Genomic DNA, 21,917 nt, shown 5'->3' with positions numbered 1-21,917 from the left:
GGCGAAAGAAACACGCTCATACCCGGCGCATGCGCAACCGCGGCCAGGCGGAAGCGGTTGTTGCCGTGCGTGTGTCAGTGGGGTACCGGGCTCCGGCGTTTCCGCTTCCGAGGCAGCGGCGGCCGGGAGCGCTTGGTGGCAGAGTGGCGGTGCCGAGGCCTTTGCATGTTCTGTCCCTGGAGAATAACCAAAAAAGAAAGAGAGGGAGGCAGAGCGGGAGTGACGGGAGCCGAGCCAGGTGCGACTTCCTGCTTGCGCGCGCCGTTGTCCTCGAGGGTGCGCGCGCGCTTTTTTTTCTCCCCCCTCTTCCTTGCCTGGCGCCATTGAGCGCGAGCGCAGCGGGGCGCGCGGGGGCTGAGCAACTGCTGCTGGCGCTTTCTTGCGGAGGGGAGAGGAGAGCATACTTTTGCCTGTGACGTCACTTACGGAGCGGGGAGGGGGGAGTGATGGCGGTGCGGGCCTCACTGGGTGACGCCATCAGAGGGGGGTGGCGCCTCAAAGACTGCCTGGAAAACAATTTGTGCAGTGTTCCAGCATAATTTTGTGCCTATTTTTTTATTTTAAGGAGTATCTCTTTACTTAGATTTAACCACAAGAATATAGTATCCATACTTTTATCAATACACAGTCAACTCTCAGTTAAACCTGTATCCATGGGGATTGGTAGTTTTTTTTCCTGGTGGCTTGAGAGTTCCTATTTAAAACAGGCCTAAGTAATAGTACTCTATCCCATACTCTACCAAAAAGTCTGTATTCACTTCATACTCATATTGAAATACAGGTATGAATAATATTAATAATAATAATAATACTTTATTTGTACCCCGCTACCATCTTGGGGCAGCTTACATGAGGCCGAGCCCACAATACATCAGTAAAAACAACAACAATAATACAAAACAATAACATATTTATTTATTTATTTAAAAGTTTTATATACCGGCCTTCTCACCTCTCTTGAGGGACTCAGACCAGTTTCCAACCATAATATCACAGACAATCAATAAAACATCATAATTCATATTACAGTAAAACATTAAAACAGCAATTACAATCAATAACTACAATGGTCAGTCGTCACACTAAAATCGTTGCCCATCATCCTCCTTCCATATCTCAGAGTGTTGACTCACTCGTCGAATGCCTGTCTCCATAGCCAGGTCTTCACCTGTTTCCTAAATGTCAGGATAGAAGGGCCAGTTCTGATCTCCAGTGGGAGAGAGTTCCAGAGCCGAGGGGCCCTGTCCCTCATCCCCACCAGACGTGCCCTCACTACCTCTGAGGATGCTTGCCATAGATGCAGGCGAAACGCGAGGAGAGAATGCCTCTAGAGCATGGCCATATAGCCCGAAAAAAACCTACAACAGCCCCCACTACCTCTGAGGATGCTTGCCATAGATGCAGGCGAAACGTCAGGAGAGAATGCCTCTAGAACATGGCCATATAACCTGAAAAAACGTGCAACAACCCAGTGATTCCGGCCATGAAAGCCTTCGATAATACGTATTTAATATTGTTTTAAATTTTATTTACATTATTTTTATCCCGCCTTTTGCTCAATATATAGAGCTGAAGAAACCTAAAATTTTATTTCAAGGATTACTTACTTGATTTTTCCCCCTCTAGTTGCTTGAGTTCCCTTTTAAGTATTTATTATCATGGCAGAAGCGAATTGAGCAGTGTTTCTCAACCTTCCAAATGCAGCGGCCCGTTAATACAGTTCCTCATGTTGTGGTGACTCTAAACCATAAAATTATTTTTGTTGCTGCCGTTTTGAATAGTAATGTAAATATAGGATATGCAGGATGTATTTTCATCCACTGGACCAAATTTGGCACAAATACCCAATACGCCCAAATTTGAATACTGGTGGGGTAGATGAGGGGGGTTGATTTTGTCATTTGGGAGTCGTAGTTGCTGGGATTTATAGTTCACCTACAATCAAAGCATTCTGCACTCCACCAACAATAGAATTGAACCAAACTTGGCACACAGAACTCTCACGACCAACAGAAAATACTGAAAGGATTTGGCTAAAGGCTTTCTTTTGTTTGCTTTTGTGGGAGTTATTGACTGACACAGCTTGAAGCTAGCTTTGAACTGCATTAAATAGTCAGTGTAGCTACTATAGTAAGTATCTTATTCTGGTAAAAAGCCCATCATCTATTACCAGCTTTAAGTCTTCCTCATCTTTTCTAAATTTTTGGCGCTTTTCTGTGCCAACTCTGTGCAAGTTTCCTGTTTTGTGTCATTCATGTAGGCTCAATGTGCTAGGAGTTAGAAATTTATTTGATCACCATAATATGGTCACAATTGACCAATCATTGTGGTAATGATAACTTGATTGTACTGCGTTCAATATGTTATAACAGTATTACAATCATAAGCTATAACTGTTAAGACAAAAAAGTATATTCTCTATTTCTTTTCCTAAATACGCAGTCAATTAATTTTTCTTTTGGCTTAACCCACAGGTGGAAACTTGGAGAAGAAGAGGCAGGGCTTCTGTAGCAGCTGTCTGACGACTCAACATCCTTTCTCCAGTGAGAGCTATCCTGCAGGAGAAATTTAGTTTTACAGTGACATCCTCAAGAGCAGCAGCCTGTAACTTTTCCTAACTTTAAACAAGACTAGGGAAACTTGCTGTACATCCATTCTGGGCTCTCAAACTCCTGAAAGATGTCAACTATGTGAAAGGACCAACACAAAAATGATTTACTGAAAAAAATTATAGTCGTAAAATTGTTTCCTGGACAAGAGAGAGAAAGCACAAGGACTTGGTGTGATCTACGATTGGAGGACTGTCAGACTACAGCAATGGCTCAGGTAACAGACCTCAGTTTTCCCATCCCTTCCCAGCAGGAATTCATCCTTGCAAGAGGTGGCCAAAGCCACTCAGTAATAATTGGTTTTTGTGGTGTAAACTGTTCATTTTTCAGGGATATCCTACATTAGGTGATATTCTTAAACATAACATCCTGGTTCCTCCCAGACTCTTTCCTTACAGCCATTCTTGAAGAATGGGGAAGGACCAGCTTCAATGAGGGTGGAACTGTCACTTCCTTTCTATTACCCTGCGTTTAAATGATTGTATTCATAATTGGAGTAGGGATTGATTAGAAAGAGAAATAAGATGCTTAACCATCTGTCTGATATAAGTTACTTGGTATCTGTATTCCTTTTTAGTTTTGTCCATAATGCTCAGCCTAGTGGAACATGGGCATGATGCAGTGAAGGATGCTGGATAACAAATATTGCAGGTCTGATGTGTTCTGGAAGCCATGTCTGGCCCATTCATTTGTAAGACATGCAGGATAAGAGGCTTTATCCTTAGCTATCTGTATCATGATGCAACATGTAGAAATAGGATCACTTCTTAAGGAAGGAGTCTGGAGCCCCCGGTGGTGCAATGAGTTAAATCCTTGTCCGGCAGAACTGAAGACGGACAGGTTGCAGGTTCGAATTCAGGGAGAGCATGCCCGTGCCTGCTCCCCATGCAGGGGCATGATGAGCTCCCTCTGTCAGCTCTGGCTCCCCATGCGGGGGCATGATAGAAACCTTCCACAAGGATAGTAAAACATCAAAACATCCTGGCATCCCCTGGGCAATGTTCTTGCAGATGAGCAATTATCTCACACCAGAGGTGACCTGCAGTTTCTCAAGTCGCTCCTGACACGAAAAAAAGGAAGCAATCTGAACTAAACTCTTTCTTCCATCCATATAAATCATTGGTCAGGATCATGGAGCCCTCCAAATATTGTTGGACTGCAACTTCTAGCATTCGTCTCCATTGGTTAGGCCGGTAACAACTGATGGGATTTGTAGTCCACTTGTATTTGAAGGGTTGCATAATTTCCAGCCATAATATAAATGAAGAAAGTGGTCACCCAGGAGCTCTCAGTATTTTTAAAGGGACAAGTGGAGATAAACCTACTAAAACCTCTGAGAAAATTGTGAGAATCTAAACACATGGTATGTTGGCATACATGTTTTGCTGCCTCATTATGCCACCCTTCCTCTAAGGTGGGATGGGCAACTGTCAGGTGTTAAAGGGTACATTGGAGTCCCAGGGACTATTGGAAGCTGCTCCGGTTTGCAACCGCTAACTCTTTGAATGAAAATAAAATCTAAAAAGGACTAATTTTTTTGTCTGAAAGCACCTCTGGGAGCATGAGGGAAATTTTACCATATTTTTTATCCTCTGGGAGCATGAGGGAAATTTTACCATATTTTTTTATTCTCCTCTGTTTTCAAGACCCCCTAAGCTGTTTTGAGCCCAGAAGAATTCTTTCCTAAAACAGGAAGTGACTGAACATCTTTAAATAATGTTGAGGAATTTGGGGTGGAAGGGCTGGAGCCCCACAAAATAGCTTTGGAGGGATTCACTTTCCCCATCCCCTGCTCTAAGAGCATCAGAGTGGCTCTTTGTGTGTTGATAACCTTGTAATGTAGATTTGTATGGGAAGATATTATTTGACTGAATTTCTCTGGTTGTAGTACATTCTTCTGCCCAGTACACAGCAGTGGCTTAAAAAAAACATTAGGCTAACTAACACTGAATTCAGTGTTAATGTATTGATTTCTGAGTGCACATATTTTATAGAACAATGAGAAACATCCTTCAAAGATGTGCGAACATGATAATCTCACATATCCAGCAGTTTTTTCTGAATCTCTTTGTGCTTCCTCCTTTTGCCTCTCCTTTTATGTCATACTTCCGATTCCATCCTATGGTGATCCAGGTTGCAATACCCTTTTACTAGTGGCTTTTAAAAAGTATGAAGCTGTGGGGGATCTCATATTTGTGGCAGCCTAAAGATGATACTTCCTTGTGCAAATTCTTAATTAGAGAAAGAAAACTGCAATTTAGAAATAGTTCTTAAGGTTTTTTTCCCTTGGCTTCTCAGGAAGAAAAGTGCTTTCACTTGATCTACTTGTTTTTGTTCATTTTCTTAAGGAAATTGGAATGATTTTATCTCTATCTGCCCCACAGCTCTGACTTAGAAATGCGAAGATACATTGGTTTTTAAAAAAAACAAAACAAATCTACACTTACACTCTGGATCACAAATGGAGAAAGCCTTCCAGGCCTTCAGTCATATATACTTCTTGTAACATAAAAGTCCTGTACCAGTATTGTGGATTTTGTAAAGATCCTCATAGCTTGTCACTGATGATAAGGCATGTTCAGCTCCGAGTGGCAATCCAAGGACATTATTGAGAAGCTGATCCATTTGTTTGTTTATATTTTAATTACATAGTTATGCAGAAGACTGTGTCTCTCAAATCTCTTTTGATCTGTGGTGACATTTGCGATCCAGCAAACAGTCTATTAAATGCACAACTTTGCTTTGGGTTTTCTCTTTCAAGTTAACTTCACTCCAGTGTCCAAAGTGAATGCCTGCTCTGCATCAGTTGCCAGTGGAGCCCCCAGTGGCACAATGGGTTAAACCCTTGTGCTGGCGGACTGCTGACCGAATCCAGCAGTTCAAATATGGGGAGTGGGGTGAGCTCCCATCTGTCAGCTCCAGCTTCTTATGTGGGGACATGAGAGAAGCCTCCCACAGGATGGTAAAACATCTGGGCGTCCCCTAGGCAATGTCCTTGCAGACAGCCAGTTCTCTCACACCAGAAGCGACTTGCAATTTCTCGTCATCCCTGACATGAAAATGGATAAGCGCTGGTAGTCACTATCTACTCCCAAGAAGTAATGCACAGATCCAGTTGCTGCCCACAGCTTACGAGTGCATGGACACATTATCATATGGGCTTATTAGCTTAAATTGTATTTCGCTGCACTCCTCAGTTTGTATTTGTTTCTCTGCAGGCAAGTCTTCTGGCCTGCGAGGGACTCTCCGGGGTTTGCCTTGTGCCAACTGTTGCCAGCAAGAAGATGATGCCGAAGCAGAGCTCTAAGCAGGTGGAGAACAGAGAGAGAGGGGTTGGGCCGGGCACGCTGGTATGGGCTTGCCCAGTTTCAGCAGTCTGCTGCCCCCTGCACTCTTCTTTGTGTCCTCTTCCCGTTGTGGCTATGGGTGATGAAGCAGAGGAATCAGGAAAAGAATCTTGACATGTAGGATAAATTAAATTGTGTGCCTTGTTGTGATCCATATCCTGCTTTTTCTCTACTTAGAGTCATCGCAAGGAAAGTGAAAAGACACGCAGTCGGAAGGCAGAGGATACCACCGAAGGATCGCCACCTAAAAAGTCCCTTAAAAAGGCAGGTAATCTTACATCATACAATACAGCGAACCCTCCATGAAATGGTCTTCCTGCTTCTGTGAAGCTACCAAACATTTTTCCTGACACGATTTTTGAAGATAGTAAGTACTTGTCAACTGGGAGTTGGCCAATCTTTAGAACAAGGAAGCATCTTTTATGTTAAATTGCAATATTTTAATTCATCTTTAAAATTTTATATTGTGCTTTCGTCCCCCCGTCCCCCCAAATTTACTGGTGTAAAAATGATATACCTTAATGTAAAGAGGGAAAGACACAATGCATCAGTTAAATAATACATCTATCAAATCATTATAACAGAAGCAAGTGGAGGTATAAAATCTGAATCAACTTTTTTTTTAAAAAAAACTCCAGCTTGAGATGAATGCCATGCTAGAAGTGAAGTTGGAGAATTGCAGAATCAGAGTTGGAAGAGACCACCAAAGCCATCCAACCCAAACCCCATTCTCCATACAGGAACACACAATCAAAGCACTCCTAATACATGGCCATCCAGCCTCTGCTTAAAAACTTCCAAAGAATATCACACTCTAAGGCAACATATTCCATAGTTATTATTATCATTATTATATTTATGTATACTCCACTCTATCTCTCCAAAGGAGTTGAAAAGCTCTTTGCTGCTTTCCTAAAGCTGAAAAGACAGGGACAATTGTATCAAAAATTGCATAACAAAGCAAGGGATGATGATGTTGGTAGTATCCAGCAGTTCAGTGCTGGTGCTGAAAAGTTCTGCTTTCATATCTCTACCATGACTCCCCATGAGCAGAGCTTTCGGTGCTTTATGCAGTAATTTATACTCAGTATACACAATTTGAGTGTTCAGAATTCCAAAACCCAAAAGATTCCAGAATTGTCAATTTGGAAGGCTGAGATAGTGACCCCTATGCTTTCTGATGCTTCAGTGTACCCAAACTTTGTTTTATGCACAAAATTATCAAAATAATATATACAATTACCTTTGGGCTGTGTGTACAAAGTGCATATGAAATATAAATGAATGCCATGTTTAAATTTGAGTCCCATCTCCACATACCCTATTCTGTACAGATATGTACATATCAGTATTCCAAAATAATCTGAAATCCAAAATTCTGGTCGCAAGCATTTTAGGTATTCAACCTGAAATTTGTATTTCAAATTATGGTTTGAAGCAAATAAAAAGTCAGTTAAAAAAAATACTCCCATGAAGAAAAACACCTGATATTGTTCCCACCATTATGTTTTGCTCTAGTGCATGTTCCTGAACCTTATTCAAGGGCAGGCCTCTGTCATCTTTATTTTGGATATAATTACCTCATTACTAATAGTGTAGCTCTGGACTTCCAGCTGCAAATCCAGGTCTAGCAATACAATCAAATTACACATCTGATCCACAGGTGGAGAGGAGAGGTGAATCCATCCACCGGTCATAGCTTCCATAATTAATATCTCTGTCCTGACAATTAGATCCTTAACAAGAAAACTCCTGCCTATTTAAGAATAAGAAACAAGACTTTCGCAGTGTGCATGTTAACTTTAAACAAGGAGTAGTAATTTATCCATCCTTCTTATACGTTGGGAATTGTGTGGTACTCCAGATGTCCTTGAACTCCAGCTTCCAGCATTCTTCCCCATTCCTTATGCTATCTGAGGCTGCTGGGAATTGCAGTTCAACAACATCCAGAGGGCCACTCAGTTCCTAATCTGTGAAAATGTGATTATATGGGCCTCAAGCCTGTTTTGCATAAACTTAGTAAGATCTCCTGTTGTACCCCGCCTTGAGCCATTGGGAGAGGCAAGTAAGAAAAAGGGTTATTATTATTATTATTATTATTATTATTATTATACTATTATTATTATTTCATACACAACAATATTAGTACACAGCAAACAAGATCACTATGTATTCGATCACACGTCGGACACCTCCCAAGTGTGTAGTACTGTGTGATATATTGGCAAATAATGCGTGCAGTTCTGAGTAGGGTGGCCTTTTGCAGCTGACAGATGGTAATTTTGTCAGCGCCGATTGTTTTTAAATGCAGACCAAGGTCTTTAGGCACAGGACCCAGTGTGCTGATCACCACTGGGACAACCTTTACTGGCTTGTGCCAGAATCTTTGCAGTTCTGTCTTTAAATTCTCATATTGTGTAAGCTTTTCCAGTTGCTTCTCATCAATTCTGCTGTCACCTGGGATTGCAACATCGACAGTCCATACTTTGTTTTTTTCCACGATTGTGAGGTCAGGAGTATTGTGCTGACCTATTATTATTATTATTATTATTATTATTGGTAACATTCTGAAGTAGAGCATTTGAATAGTGACATATTCCTCATACAAATATGCCATTATTATAAAATACATATTAGCCACAGCAGGGATCTATTGGACTGTAAACCTCAGAGCAAGGAATGAGAGGATTGCATTCTTATCTTTGCTGTGGTCTCTGATGAACAAATAATGACAATAATAGTATTATTAGAGTAATTCTATTTCTTACCTGCCTCTCCTCATGGGTCGAGGTGGGTTACAAAACAATTAAAATACATAAACAAAAAAAATACTACAAATAAACACACTAAAATGCACCTCCATAAAAGTTACATAACCAAATGTAGCTTTATGAAATACATATTAAAACAGACAAATCAGAGATTAAACAAAGGACATGCATTAAAATTCAAGTTTATGTTTAAAGACTGTCTGGGTAGGCCTGCCAGAAGAGACAGGTCTTCACTTGTGTCTTGAATTCCGACAACTGATTTAGCTGTCAGAGCTCTACCGGCAGGTTGTTCCATAGCCTTGGGGCAGCCAATGAAAAGATCCTCTGGGTGGTGGTTGCCAGTCAGGTTCTGGCTGGTTGGAGCAGATGCCCCCCAGAAGACCAAAGTGTGTGGGATGGATTGTATGGGAGAAGGCGATCCTTTAGGTAACGTGGACCCAAACCTTGTAGTTCTGTGACCTACATTTAAATGGTATGTGACCTCCATTTAAAACTGGACTGCCTGTTCCATGAAACACAAAATCTCTTTACAGGTAAATCCTAGATCTGGTAGATGTCTTCAGAGCTATAAGAATATTAGAGGCTCTGTTGATTTGTTTGAAACAGATTTGCACCGCTGGAGCAACCCAAATTTAGCATGGTTGTTAGGTTTAAAGCTGTTAGAATGGTATACTTCCCTAGATTCCTGTGTGATCTTCCAAATACTCTGTTTCTGCTGCACTCCACAAGTGACTACTTGATGTTTCCAGATCATTTGATAGAAAATTTTAGCAACCCATCACATAGTGCTTCCTTCAAATCCCTCTCCAGTATCTGCTTTTGTGGAACAGGTTTTTTTCTGACTGGTCAGTAGAGCCGTTTCCGCTTTTTGAGGATCCCCAAAATCCTGGGTTCTTTGATTTATGCAGAATTTAGAACATTTTGCTTTTTTTCTTGCAAAATTGAAGCATGCTAGTAGCAGAACTAGAAATATTTCAGTTCTTTTGATGTCATAATTTATTTTTTTAGTCTGACCCATTAAAACGTTTTAAGTGATGGCCTACAAATGTTTTCATCTTAGATCTAAAGAACTCGGAATGAAGCAGAGGAAGAAACAAGTGTACTAACCCAGGCATGGGCAAACTTCAGCCTACAGCCTGTTAGGAATTGTGGGAGTTGATCCCAAACACCTGAAGGGATGAAGTATGCCCATGCCTGTTCTAACCCAAAATGCTTGCATATCTGTTATTTTTGTATCCTGCTGGTAGGGATGTTCTTCCAAAAGAAATGTAGACACAGAAAAGGATATGTAGCATATTTGAAACTGGAAAGTAGCAATTTAGCAATCTAGCAAGAACGGTTGTTTACCTTGCAAGAGACAATCTATGCCCACAAGTTTTGATGCCTGTTGAATTCATCAGCTTTGCCAGCATATGTGGTGTGAAATAGTGACCTGGAAACCTTGACAAACTATATCAGAATGTAAGAACTCAGGATGCTCATTCTCTAGATTCTGGTCTATCAGAATGAAACATAAATGTGTGCCTTTCCTTAAATAACGTTGGATCTTTGATTCACTAGACCTGATCTTCTAATTTCTCTTACACTTACAGGGGAAAGAAAGTCCCCTTTAGAACAGAGTGAGCAGAGTCATGAACTTTTGTCCAAGTATGAGATTCCTTATTGTCTGGCACTGTAGTATATAATGGATTACATTGCTATACAAGTCATGTAATAAATCAGGATTATCCAGTCATATACATTCTCATGGGACATAATAAAAGTCAGTGCAACATCTTGTACAATATCTTGTACTCTTGCAATGGGCAGCTAGCAACCTTTCTTATGCACCAATAGTGAGCTGCAATAGGTGAAGGAGAAGAAACTTCCTCTGTTGGGTGAAAACATTTGGTGCCAGGCAATACTGCATGGTTCAACAAACCCATCTTTTAGGAATAGCAAACCACATGGTATGTGTTAGCCAAGAAGACAGTAGTAACAGTATTAACAGTGTACATCTCAATTCCAGGTGGTGGTGATTGAGCAGAATGGATCCTTCCAACTCCGAGATCCCAAGAACTTTATTTGTGAGCATTGCCTTGGGGCATTCCGAAGCAGCTACCACCTCAAAAGGCACATTCTCATCCATACTGGTAAGAGAACAGGGTGTAGATTGGCAGCCAGATTCCCCTTCAGATAGTGGTAACTGGGCACTTTCTGGGGGGGGGGGGGGGTGCAAAAGTGTTTGGATCTTATATTATGACTGCTTCTCAAAAACCATAAAATTTAAATGTTTGCTTTAAGAAACTGTCAATCAGCAATAAAGAATCTGGATATAAATTTCTAGATAGTGCAGAAGCCTGAAAGCATACTCACTGCAGAAGAAAATGTGATAAAACTGTGGCTGACATTCTGAGAAGGATATGTATACATGTACGCTTCTCCTGCATCTGCGTATGGCATTTTCTGTTTGTGGTACGAGTTATTCCCTGCCTCCCTTCATGGCACACTTTCTAGATAAGAGTATAATCTCACTCTCTTCCCCCTCATTGTGACTATTCTGTCCTTTTTGGGGAACAGGCAGTTCAGATAAGTCTCTGGCTATGTCCCTGTAGTTAGACATTAAGTATTTACATCATCCACTGCATATCTCAATTGTGCTGTAATAATTTTATGTCTGGCTACAGGATTTTTATTTATTTATTGTGTCAGGAGCAAACCAAACAGTTGTATTGCATTTTTAAATAAACAAACCACAAAGTTTTCAAGCTTGGAAGTTGATTAAATGTCCTTTGACCAGTTCCTGGCCACTTGGAGTGCCTCTGATGTTGCTGCAAGGAGGTCCTCCATTGTGCATGTGGCAGGGCTCAGGTTGCATTGCAGCAGGTGGTCTGTAGTTTGCTCTTCTCCACACTCGCATGTCGTGGATTCCACTTTGTAGCCCCATTTCTTAAGGTTGGCTCTGCATCTCGTGGTGCTAGAGCACAGTCTGTTCAGCGCCTTCCAAGTCACCCAGTTTTCTGTGTGCCCAGGGGGGAGTCTCTCAATTGGTATCAGCCATTGATTGAGGTTCTGGGTTTGAGCCTTCCACTTTTGGACTCTCGCTTGCTGAGGTGTTCCAGCGAGTGTCTCTGTAGATCTTAGAAAACTGTTTCTTGATTTAAGTCATTGATGTGCTGGCTGATATCCAAACGGGATGAGCTGGAGATGTCACTGCCTTGGCTACAGGATTGTAACCAGACACTTTGCTCATCCTTCCCACTCCCATGAGATGAGGAATGGCAAATGTGGAGGACTTTCATAGACTTTAGAGTAAAGTAGGATGGTAGTGGTTTTGTAGGCCTGCGTGTAAAACCATTACACTATGTGTTTTTTGGGGGGAGGGGGTTGTCGTGTCAAGAGTGACTTGAGAAACTGCAAGTTGCTTCTGGTGTGAGAGAATTGGCCGTCTGCAAGGACGTTACCCAGGGGATGCCTGGATGTTTTTGATGTTTTATCATCCTTGTGGGAGGCATCTCTCATGTTCCCGCATAAGGAGCTAGAGCTGATAAAAGGAGCTCATCCGCGCTCTCCCCGGATTAGAACCTGTAACCTGTCGGTCTTCAGTCCTGCCAGCACAGGGGTTTAACCCACTGCACAACCAGGGGCTCCTATTACACTGTGTTGAGCAGTGCTGAATTGCAGCCCATATATAATGTGATGCTCTCAGGTATCATAAGCTAAAATATGATGCTTTGCTTTACCTTGCAAGTGGCAAAGCCCAGCTGTCTGCAAAGTAGAAGTGAAGGAGTTTTTAGGCAAGGCCTGTTTTCCTGTAAAGATTAATCTAAGATGCCTATGCAGCATATGTTTTCAGAGGCTCACTTCCAGGAAAAGGCTCTGGACGCACAAGTTATTTCTATTTCCACTTGAGGAAATATAACTTTAAATAATCATCCATATCATTTGCCATGTCTTTGTTCTACCACTAGAGGGCTTCTCTTCCTTTCAAATATGTCCAGCAGAAGTCTAGGACTTCTCTAGTTTTTTCTTAAACTATTTTTTTTATTAAACACTCCAAAAAAAGAATATTATTTACGTAAAAAGAGGTGGAATAACATGGTAAAAAGAAAAGTAGGAAAAGTAAGTGTATAGAACAGGGGTGTATCAAAGTAAGTGTATCAAACTAAGGCCCGGGGGCCGGATGCATCCCTCCAAGGTCATTTACCCGACCCTCGCTCAGGGTCAACCTAAGTCTGAAACGACTTGAAAGCACACAACAATAACAACAATCCTATCTCATCAGCCAAAAGTAGGCCCACACTTCCCATTGAAATACAAATAAGTTTATATTTGTTAAAATTGTTCTTCATTTTAATTATTGCATTGTTTTAAAGTGTTTTTTGCACTGCAAATAAGATACGTGCAGTGTGCATAGGAATTCATTCATATATTTTTTTTCAAATTATAATCCAGCCCTCCAACAGTTTGAGGGACTGTGACCTGGCCCTCTGTTTAAAATGTTTGAGGACCCCTGTTATAGAATATACATGGAAAGAGGTGGTACAATATGGTAAAAAAAGAAAGTAGAAAATATATGTGTATAGATCTTTCCAACACTACTACTACTGTCCAGAATGAGAAAAAAAGATAAAAAGGTCTCTTTGAACTTCCATTCTAAGCCTTCTCTAGTTTTTAATGTAATTTTCAAGGAAAACAGATCACATGTGTTAGTGAAAAACAATTCCTTTTCAACTATTTATTCTGATTAGTCATTTGAGGTTGGAGCACAGGGTTGCTCACTCCTACCATAAGCAGTTTCTCATATAAGCACCTTCATGGTTTTTAAAATCACTCTTACACACAGCTGAATATAATCCCACATTATCTGCTTTGAACTGGGATATATGGCAGTGTGGACTCAGATAATCCAGTTCAAAGCAGATATTGTGGGGTTTTCTGGCTTGATATTCTGGGTTATATGGGTGTGTGGAACAGTCCTCCATTTGGCAGATCTGTACCGGTTAATATTTGGATAGGGGGCTAACAAATACCAGGTGTTACAGGCTACATTTCAGCAGCAGGAACTGTCAAAACTACCTTTGAGGATTTCTTGACTAAGAAAGCCCTATCATTCATGGGCTTATCATAAGTTGACAGACATTTTTAAGGCATATCACTTTTTTTTGAAATAGTTTTTATTGAAGTTTTATAAGGTTACAAGGAAAGAGGGGGAATATCTGAAAGGAGATAGGAAAGTAGGAATAATAGGCATATAACTTCCCTCCCCAACACACACGCTCTCTCTCTCTCTCTGTCACACACACACACACACACACACACACACACACACACACGGGTATCATTTAATCATTGTGATAGATAGCCCAGTCTCTGGCTGAGATAAGGTTTTGGTCACATCTATATCTGAAATCTCAGTTTTAGAAAAACAGGATGAGGAAAGCAATTTGAAAAACAAAAGTTTTGTTACTTTCTTCTGATGATCTTACTGTTAGCTTTAAACTGCCAAGGGTACGACACCAATAATCATCGGTGAAGTTGTGGAAACATGAAGCTCTTTTCCACTCTCAAAGCACTTGTTTCTCCCCTCTTGCAGGTGAAAAGCCATTTGAGTGTGATGTGTGTGACATGCGCTTCATCCAGAAATACCATCTGGAGCGCCACAAACGTGTGCACAGTGGGGAGAAGCCGTACCAGTGTGAGCGCTGCCTGCAGGTAATGCCTCTGCCACCTTGTTTTTGCCTATAGCATTGGCTGAGAAGAGAGGCTGTGGTGTGTGCTTCTTCTGAGAGGTCTTTGCTCTCATTGACATTCTGTTTAGATTGGATGCAGAAGAATCTCTACATCCTCCAGTGTGACTTCTGTGGTCATTGTACATCAGAAATTGACTGTTGCACTCTGGCCTGGATTCACCTTTTCACCACACAAGAGTCCAGTATTACTAACTAAACCTTTTATTGAAGTAAACAATTATAAAAAGTCAAAAAGTAATCTAAAAAGCAATGTCCTAAAAAGCCACAGAGAAAAAAGGCTAATAAAAGGTAATAGTCCATACTCCACCAGAGTTCTGTTCAAAAGTAACAAGGTATGTGGAAAAACAGGAATCAAAACATCAGCATAAATCCATAACCAGGAACACAGGAACTTCTTTCAAAACTTAAAAGTCATGAATCTGAAAGTCATGGTCTTGAGTTAATCAGCTAATTCTGTGGCTTCAGTTTTTTTTATCTCAGATGCAATGTTTCTTCATTGTTAAGAAAAAACAAGGCATGCTTGAGCATTATTTCTATATTATTATTATTATTATTATTATTATTATTATTATTATTAATTACTTTATTTGTACCCCGCTAGCATCTCCCGAAGGACTCGATGCGGCTTACATAGGCCAAGGCCTCAAAACACAATACAACAATACAATACCTATAGCAAATTAAAAACAGTTAAGCAGTATGAACAACAAACAATAAACAATACATCAAGACACTGTAAAACTGGGCCGGGCCAGAGTAGTGGGTACAAGATTAAAAGTGCTGATGTGGCAGGAGGTATGTAGGATTGTAAGTAAGTGCAGTGTGCCGCGTGCAGCAATCTTAGTTCTACTAAAGTGCTTCTAGGACTTGGTATTGGAGATTCCAATACCAAGTGTAAAGAACCTCCGACAATGCTAATTAAACTGCCACCAAATAGTAAAGAGACTGGTATAAAAGTCCCTGTTTGTGTTGTGAGGTAATTTTTGGTAGAGTGGATGCACAGAACGTAAATTAATGGAGATGAGGCAGTTTTAAAGAACAAAGAGAACAAGTTTATTTTTAAACAAAGTGAATGGTTGCAATAATGAAGATATTAAGCTTGGCATATACTTGATGGTTACAAAATGAAGAGGTTAAGCTTGGCATTTACTTGATGGTTACAATATGACTTGGTTGCGATACAGTTCAGACTTTTGATGTTGCAACTTATAAACTCTTGCTGTAGTGAAGTGCTTTATTATTCAGTGTTCCCTGCTGTGAATATTCTCACTGTTTGATCTATACTGGATCAAATAACTGATCCCCAGTCTTCCACCGACTGGCGATCCTAAAAAGCCTCTGTTAGATCTTTCTAACTAAAGTAATCTAACAGAGTTTTCCCCTTCAGCTCCCTAGCCGAAGAAATATTCACGAACACTAAAAACTAACTACACTTCTTCACTCCTCAGAGTCTCTTCCCTGACTCTGCTACTCTCACAGAGTCCCTATCTGACTCTGCTACTCTCTCAGGGTCTCTTCCTCCTGACTGAACTTAACTGTCACTTTCTAAACCTTTTTCTCTCTAAGCTCCTCCCACCTCCTCTTCTGCCTTGTTTCCATGGCAACATATCTCTCACAGCTAGGCCGCTCCTGCCATAGGCAACCAATGTAAAACACAAATACAGTTATAATCACACCATTATAATAAGCACTTCTGTACACCAAGGATAATGCAGATCTTTAGATTTCCTTTTGATTTTGGGCAGGTTCTCTTGTCCTGCTCACTTCCGAGAGTCACGCTTAAGAGATTTCACTCCTCTTTTCTATTGTTTCAGAGCTTCTCAAGGACAGACCGGTTGCTGAGACATAAACGAATGTGCCAGGGCTGCCCAGGCAAAGAATCTGACTCACAGCTGCTGCTTTAGGTGCAGGCTGGAAAAGAGGATTCAGCTGGAAAGTCAAGAGGATTCTTTGTGGGTCTTTTTCTTCACTTATTTTTCATACTGTGTTTTCCTTCTGAGCCTGTTGTGGAAGAGGCAGGTCTGAGCAGGGCACAGACTTTCAGTCAAAGTCTTGACACTGTAAATACATTGAAGACAAACAGAAGTTGACTGCCAGCCTGGAGACATCCCTTGCAGTTGTGAATATACTTTGGATGGCTTTAAAAACATTTATCACCATTTGCCTCAGGAATGGCTTTGAGAAGAACAGTTGGACCTCCTACGAGTCCTGTGAGTGATATTGATGCTCTTGGTTGACCAGATACCTGCCATCGTGCCCGTACATTGTGCTCACAAAGATGAAAAGAATCACACACCAAACTGTTTTGAAAGGCTGAAGCCTGGGAACAATGGATATAAAATAAGATCACCAACAGATTTTTGAATCCAGGACTCACAGGAGTGTCTCATTTGAGTTTTGCCATAAAATATACAGAACTTTATGCCCTCCTCATGCAGTATCTGGGCCTGTGATTCTTTTCATGACCTTCAAGTTTTAAGAAGCAAAGCTGAAGCAAATGGCATATGCTCTTGAGTACCACAGAAGTCCAATTTTCAGATGTTATTATGGGAAAAATCCAAGAAGAAATGCTAAATGAGATCCAGCTGGCTGGAGGTACACATCTGGCTATTTCCAGTGAGAAGAAACTTTGAGACCATTGATAGGAAGCATGGTTCCTATCTTCCTCCCCTTCTCTATGAAGATCCATGCATTCAGGCTCCACCCCATTAAATGTCCGATTAATGCAGAATTCACAATATCGTCAGAGGAGAATATCCTTCTGCTCCATAAATATATCAGCCGACTGAAATCCAGAATTACCAACCTCAAAGAAGTATTCTTCTAGAGCAAGGAATGATAATGTTGGAGTCCAACTCTTTCCCTCAAAAATTAACTGTCCTGGCTGGGGCTGGATTACACATCCTCCCACCCATGTTAATTATAAACTTCAGAACTAGATGTTTTGAAACCAAGATCCATCCAGCCATGTTCTTCACTCCATTGAATCAGTTTTGTTGCCTTTGGCCAAACAGAAATCCTACCTCTTTCCTAGGAAAGGCATATTTTCTGAGAAGCAGATGTCTCAAGATACTCTTGGCTTCTGTCGGAAGTGAAAGCTATTTCCAAAAGATTTGGACTGATTTAATACTTAATATTTTTGGCCAGTGCAGTTGTACCATTAGAATAATCTTAGTATTCTATCAATTCTGCCATTGAAACATCTTATGAACGGACACTTCCAATTGAGGTAACTTCTCTGTCATTTTTGCTACAAAACAGAGTTTGCCCTCTCTTCCACTCCTGTCCTTGGAACTGGCTTCTCTCAGGCCTCTGTTGGCTCCCGATTCCCTCCCATCTGTCAATGCAAGCCAGGCTTTGGGATTTAGATTAACAGAGGATAGGTTTTCACCAATATGTGTTGCTGAAAGTGCGATTGCTGCTGAAGGATTCCAATTTCACCTGTGCTACTGAAAAGGTTTGTAAATAGAGAAGCAGGACATTAAAGATCGAGGAGGTTTCTTCCAAAGGTACAGTCATGCAAGAGAATTAAGTGTACTAGCAATAGGTGCTGTGCTGTAGGATAAGCTGAAAGAACTGCACTTCTAAACTTGGAGAGAATATTCTTTTGGTTATATCCTTTGTACTTTTCCAAACTGCTGTTTCCCAGGCAAATTTCTTTAGTAGACTCCCTTACCCTCACATAGTCAAGCTAAATTTTAGTTGGACCATATGGGGAAAAAATCTGGTTTTTTAATGCACATTTCTATTTATTCTGTTTAATCTGCTGTTACATGAGATTCCTGGTGCTTTCCCATCCACAGTGCTTAGCTTCATTGACTTGCTCAGGTACTCCCGTATTATTTACGCAGGTCTCAGAATTTGCATAGTATTAAATCTCTGGTAGGAAAAATAATCAGCTAGCGGCATAGAGAGAACAGTTAGGAATAAAGAGTGTGTTTCTGTCACCATTTGTGTGCCTGTAGAGTAACCCATGAGTTTAACCCATCCCGCTGCGAAGTCTGCTATATCTTAAAGCTAAGGTATGCTAATGTTTAAGCCTTAATGGCTACTTTCCCCTATTATGTGTTTAAACAGATATGGATGAGAAATTGTATTGAAAGAGGCCCTGTTCTTTAACTCTCTCACACACATTTTAGTAACTAAATGAAAAATATGGGGGCTGTTTTAGCTGAAGGTAGTAATGTCATCTCTTGCTCAATAATGCCTAATGGCTCAGGACAATCCTTGAGAATTTCAATAGGGACAGGAAAGGCTATACCAAATGGCCACTCTTTTTAAAAGAAAGCAAACAGACAAAAAACTCAAGCAATTGTGTAGCTTTCTTCCACATTTCTGTGAACTGCGTACTCCAAAAGGAAAAAAAAAAAGAATTATAATATGTATTTGAAACTAGGGAGTAAGGATGGATGTATAGTGGGAATCTGTTTTGTGCCGCATGTGGAAAATTGAGGGAAATCTTCATGCAAGAAAAAAATTATATCAAACAATGAGGCATTTTTATCCATTTCTGGGTAGCCATCTCACCTTCATCAATAGTACTAGATCAGTGGTTCTTAACCTCTAGGTCCCCAGGTGATTTGGCCTACAACTCCCAGAAATCCAGCTAGTTTAGCAGCTGTTAGGGTTTCTGGGAGTTGGTCAAAACATCTGGGGGCCCACAGGTTGAGAACCACTGTACTAGAGGCATAAAATTACAAAACATATTCTCTTTTGCTAGTTAATTCCCAGCTAACAGGCTGACTGTTCAGATCCCCTAAGTAAAGTGTCCCATGCTGCCAGATCCATTTTGTGCCAATTTTTGTGTATGTGTGTGGTCCTGGCTAAACTTTTACTAAAGCATGTGTGACTTTTATAGCACAAGGATGAGGGCTTTTGAAGACTACCTGCAAGGAAGTTGGTTGTAGAAAAAGGAGATGTATGGAATGAGGAATATTTGGTCTGCTGTTAACATTTGGCCAGTGTAATCATTTGATAGCCTTCAGTCTGGTTTTTCAGTGAACACACTAGCAAAGGAAAACAGTTCATGGTAATAAATGGTAGAATGCTAGCATTGCTCTGTAAACTGCGTTTCCTAGGTGAAGTAGGTCTAACCTCAGACAGTGACTTGTGCTCCATCTTTGCTGTTGAGGTTTTTCTCAGAAAGGAGTGGGTACTGGATAGTAGAGAAAATGTGGCTGGCTGTGTGGGGAGAAAGTGGATTCCTGTGTTTCCATTACATAAATCTTTTTTCATCATTTGCCATTCAGCCACCTTTGATTTCATCTTCTACCGCAAGTTATCATGCCTGCCTGTTTGAGCTGTGATTCATCTTTACTCTGAAGAAATTGTTTGCAAGGCAGGACTGCTTCACCCTGTTAATATATCTCATGTTCCTCAAGTAAAGAGGTGCACTAAGGAAAAGTTGCAGAGCTTTCAGGAAAATGATGCTTTGAGAAAGAACTTAAAAATGGATCTTATTTGTATGTTTAAGGGACTTCAAGCCATAGTTTCTAATAGTTACTCCAAAGTGGAGTAAATAAGTAGAATGACATGGCGAAGCCTCCTCCCCCCCCCCCCTTTTTTCAGGTTGTACTTCTGCATACAGAAAATTGACATGTCACAGAATTGTATAGAGATCAATGTCTCCAGTCTCCAGCATGCTAGTATTCTGTGAGTAAGAAGTTTTGCTTTCTTCACATGTGTGACTTTCTCTACTCAGTCTCTGGCTGAAATGGAATTGTGAATGCAGCCATTGAATCTTCTCACAGTTGAGTTTTAAACAATACATCCTAAATCTGTTGTGAGGCCTAAGTTAAAAGTAGAACAATTTGATCAGTGGAATTTTCTTATTTAATCAATCTACTTTGTTTAGACTAGGGGTCCTCAAACTTTTTAAACAGAGGGCCAGGTTACAGTCCCTCAAACTGTTGGAGGGCCGGATTATAATTTGAAAATAATATGAGTGAATTCCTATGCACACTGCACATATCTTATTTGTAGTGCAAAAAATGCTTAAAAACAATAGAATAATTAAAATGAAGAACAATTTTAACAAATATAAACTTATATTTCAGTCGAAAGTGTGGGCCTACTTTTGGCTGATGAGATAGAATTCTTCTTCTTGTGTGCTTTCAAGTAGTTTCAGACTTAGGTTGACCCTGAGCGAGGGCCAGTTAATGACCTTGGAGGGCCGCATTCAGCCCCCGGGCCTTAATTTAAGGACCCCTGGTTTAGACTGTCTAATGGAATGCTAACCCACTCATCTTGTTCTTCAAAGTCATCATTAAATGACAAAACTCCCATCAAGTGAGTTGATTGCAGCTCCAAGAAAGAGATGTTTTGTTTGGAAATGGTTCACAGAGAAATGGGTGTCTTCATAAAAGGCTCCTGTAAGTCTTAGTGGTGGAATTGATTAGGAACAAAGTTGAAATTTACAGAATTTCACTATTTTTACACTGGATGAGGCCAAAGAACCACAGTTGTTTCAAAATGAATCTTGTTCACTCAGATCATGGCATGAAGAAGACATGATTTCAAAAGAAAGCTGTATCATGATGAAATTTGAGAAAAATGACATTAGGAAATCACAGTTTAAACCAGGAATTACTCTTGTTTTTAAATGTTCTTGATGGTAATGTTTCAAGGTCACATAGATGTCATTTTCGCCAAAAGCTAACTAAGATGGTTCAATTCTTGGTAGCAAATAGTTTGAAATTTGGGTTCTACCTAAGCAATGACATTGGTTCCTCTGGCTTGTACACACAAGCTCATACACAGGCCTTGTGTTTACTAATGCACTACTCTCCTCTCTTGGTTGTTGAGTCAAAAGTAGGTGCTTTGAAAGCATGTGCCATGTTGTGGTTAAAGTATCAGCCTTTCTCCAGGTCAATGAATGACCAGTTATGTTTATATGTGGGTTTTTAGGAGCAGCTGTATTTGTTCCTTCCCTCTTAATTTTGAAGCCTCCCCCCATGAAATATGGTGGCCATCAGCCATCTGTCAGCCAGCATGGCTTGGGTATTGTTGAAACTCCTGCTCTTTTGATGGCTTGTATTAGAGATTCATGTGTCAACTGTGCCATATTAATTTTCCATATGTGTGACAGGCTGCCTTAAGCTGCTGGAGATAACAGTGGTTTTGACTCAGATGTTTGGTTGAGATGAGAAAATTAAGAAGATCCTTTTTGTGCAGTTAGTACTGGCTTTCATAGACTCCTTGCATTTATGGGACAATTCTAGCACTTACAGCTGAACAGAGAATCTATCAATTTCCCTGTTTTCCTTTAGTATTAAGGTCAAATGGCTTTTTTCTCGTAATGAAATGTTTTTCTTCCCCACTCTTCTCATTAATTCACATATTTTGTTATGGAGGAGGGAACTGGGACAGGGCTGTGTTACCCAAGTGCAGGATCACTTTTAAACTGTAGTTTTTATAAGATGTTATAAACATGTATCTTTTTACCATTACAGTGTGGTG

At 40.5% G+C, this 21,917-nt stretch overlaps 1 protein-coding gene across 2 annotated transcripts; it reads left to right on the top strand.

Annotated features, from left to right (window-relative positions):
• The first annotated feature begins 76 nt into the window (after positions 1–76).
• Positions 77–21,904, top strand: ZNF740 (zinc finger protein 740). Of its 2 annotated transcripts, XM_060762919.2 has the most exons (7): positions 77–238; positions 2,475–2,826; positions 5,828–5,920; positions 6,134–6,220; positions 10,736–10,859; positions 14,303–14,421; positions 16,274–21,904. In XM_060762919.2, the coding sequence occupies exons 2-7, from the start codon at positions 2,818–2,820 to the stop codon at positions 16,361–16,363; spliced, it is 522 nt and encodes a 173-aa protein (XP_060618902.2). In that variant the 5' UTR covers positions 77–238; positions 2,475–2,817; the 3' UTR covers positions 16,364–21,904. The 2 variants fall into 2 exon arrangements, with proteins under 2 accessions (XP_060618902.2, XP_060618903.2); XM_060762920.2 differs by lacking the exon at positions 5,828–5,920 and having other exon boundaries at positions 79–238.
• The last annotated feature ends 13 nt before the right edge of the window (positions 21,905–21,917 follow it).

The sequence above is a fragment of the Anolis sagrei genome, chromosome 2, assembly GCF_037176765.1.
Source record: "Anolis sagrei isolate rAnoSag1 chromosome 2, rAnoSag1.mat, whole genome shotgun sequence".
In the NCBI taxonomy this organism is placed as follows: domain Eukaryota; kingdom Metazoa; phylum Chordata; class Lepidosauria; order Squamata; family Dactyloidae; genus Anolis; species Anolis sagrei.
This window is presented reverse-complemented; position numbering and strand designations above follow the sequence as displayed.